The sequence below is a fragment of the Triticum dicoccoides genome, chromosome 4B (assembly GCF_002162155.2).
Source record: "Triticum dicoccoides isolate Atlit2015 ecotype Zavitan chromosome 4B, WEW_v2.0, whole genome shotgun sequence".
NCBI lineage: Eukaryota > Viridiplantae > Streptophyta > Magnoliopsida > Poales > Poaceae > Triticum > Triticum dicoccoides.
This window is the reverse complement of record NC_041387.1, coordinates 675,425,186-675,427,308: the sequence shown is the minus strand read 5'-3', so window position 1 is coordinate 675,427,308 and position 2,123 is coordinate 675,425,186. Positions and strand designations below refer to the sequence as shown.

At 47.0% G+C, this 2,123-nt stretch overlaps 1 protein-coding gene across 1 annotated transcript in view; it reads left to right on the top strand.

Annotated features, from left to right (window-relative positions):
- LOC119294319 (UDP-glycosyltransferase 85A1-like) overlaps window positions 1-1,909 on the top strand; it is a 4,357-nt gene extending 2,448 nt beyond the window's left edge. The window contains exon 2 of the mRNA XM_037572530.1: window positions 875-1,909. Coding sequence (XP_037428427.1) covers window positions 875-1,779 — 905 coding nt within the window. The 3' untranslated portion in view covers window positions 1,780-1,909. The remainder of the gene's footprint in view (window positions 1-874) is intronic.
- The last annotated feature ends 214 nt before the right edge of the window (window positions 1,910-2,123 follow it).

The following is a 2,123-nucleotide window of genomic DNA, read 5'->3' as shown; positions in this document are numbered from 1 at the left end:
ATCTCTGAAAAGTAGATACGAATTATATGTAGGAGTAACAAGATGCAAAATTGGACAGTGCACTGTATGCTTTGTCAACATTACTAGTTCGTGATCTATCCTAGTATAGAGCAAAATCCTATATGATGGCCTTTTTTAGAACACGCAAATGGTCTGCGGGGCCTATCTTCTTTCTCGTAAAAAAGTTAGAAACACCTTAGAATATGCCATGTTAAGATGGATCTCAAAGCACTCATGTTAGGGTGTGAGAAGGACATTAGCAGAAACAAATCAATCCAGGGGTGCAAATGTAGTGTACCCTTTAGGGTATGTTTGTCCCTCTTTAGTTCGAGTAAATGATCACAACACTTTGGAAAATGTAGCCAATTTGGTTGAATTGACGAGAGATAAAGGGTACTTTGAGGATTACAATTTTGCATCCTTATCTCTATGACGATCCTCACACATTAATTTTGCATCCTTAGCTAGTTGCGTCTGTCAACAAACATTAGGCACCATCAACATTAATTTTGGCCCAGTTCTCAGGAGCCTGCCAATCAAAGCCATGCCTCGAGACAAGAAAGAATTTTGAGGCGTAAGATATGGTTGTCACACTTGTATCATTGCCATCTGCATCACGCGACCCCTACTTTAGACACGCTACACCATCTTCCACCTATTGACAAACAAATGGTGCATATGTCGATCGGGTCTACATTAAGAGTCTTGACTTGAGTAGCCGAATTCTGTATATATATATATATATATATATATATATATATATATATATATATATATATATATATATATATATATTGCTTTTAATTCATCTGATGTGTGTGTGTGGACTGCAATGTATATATCCTCTCTAATGACCTGTACACATGCACAACAGATGAGAGCTGCCTCACGGGCGGTTACCTAGACACCCATGTGGGCTGGATAACCGGAATGATCAGCAACGTCCGCCTCCGTGACCTACCAACGTTCATCCGCACGACCGACACCAATGATGTCATGGTGACCATCAACATAAAACAGTGCGAGTTGGACGCTCCCGCCGCTGACGGCATCCTCCTCAACACCTTCGATGACCTAGAGTACACGTCGCTGGCCGCCATCCGCGAGCGTCTACCCAACACCATCACCATCGGACCACTCATCTCGCTGTCGTCCTACCTTCCATCCGTCACATCGAGTCTGTGGAAAGAGGACATTGTATGCACTTCGTGGCTGGACAAGCAGCCGGATGGCTCTGTGGTGTACGTCAACTTCGGGAGCATCACGGTCATGTCGACGGAGCAGATGGTGGAGTTTGCACGGGGGTTGGATGGCGCCGGCAGCCCGTTCCTATGGGTTGTCCGGCCAGATATGGTGCGGGATGGCAGCCTGCCTGAGGGGTTCGTGGAGGAGTTGGCGGGGAGGGGGCTCATTGTGGGGTGGTGCGACCAGGAGGCGGTTCTGGAGCACCGCGCAACTGGGGCTTTCTTGACCCATTGCGGGTGGAACTCGACGCTGGAGAGCCTACGCGCTGGTGTGCCAATGGTATGTTGGCCATTCTTCGCTGAGCAGGTGACCAACTGCAGGTACGCATGTGACGGGTGGGGTGTCGGCATTGAGATGGCGCGCCAGGCCGGGCGGGAAGAGGTGCAGGTGGCGGTGAGGGAGCTGATGGGTGACAGGGCGATGAGACGGAAGGCGGCAGAGTGGAAGGAGAAGGCAGAGAAGGCAGTCATGGCGGGTGGTTCGTCGCATGGGAACCTCGAGAGGTTCATCCAAGAGATTGCGCACGTCAAGTGATAGTAGTATATATACTATGGGAAATGATAAAGGTACAACCATATATTGACTGTGCAAATAAATTTGTGCTACATGTACATTGTATGTTCTATGTATGAGCTTTTGAATAATTAATTGTGATATTGTTGTATCTGGAAGGGATGGGAAATTAATTAGTGCTGATCCCATATGATATCTCTCCCTAATAATAAAGCACGGATTGGGTCTTCGGGTTCATCGTCGCGGCGTTTTTGCGAAAAAATCCTTATGTTTTTTCTTTATTAACCCGCAGTCCCTGTTTTAGTCAATCCGGAACGTTTCGTTTTGTAAAAAGAAAAAAAAACTGGCCATCGCGCGGAGCGCCG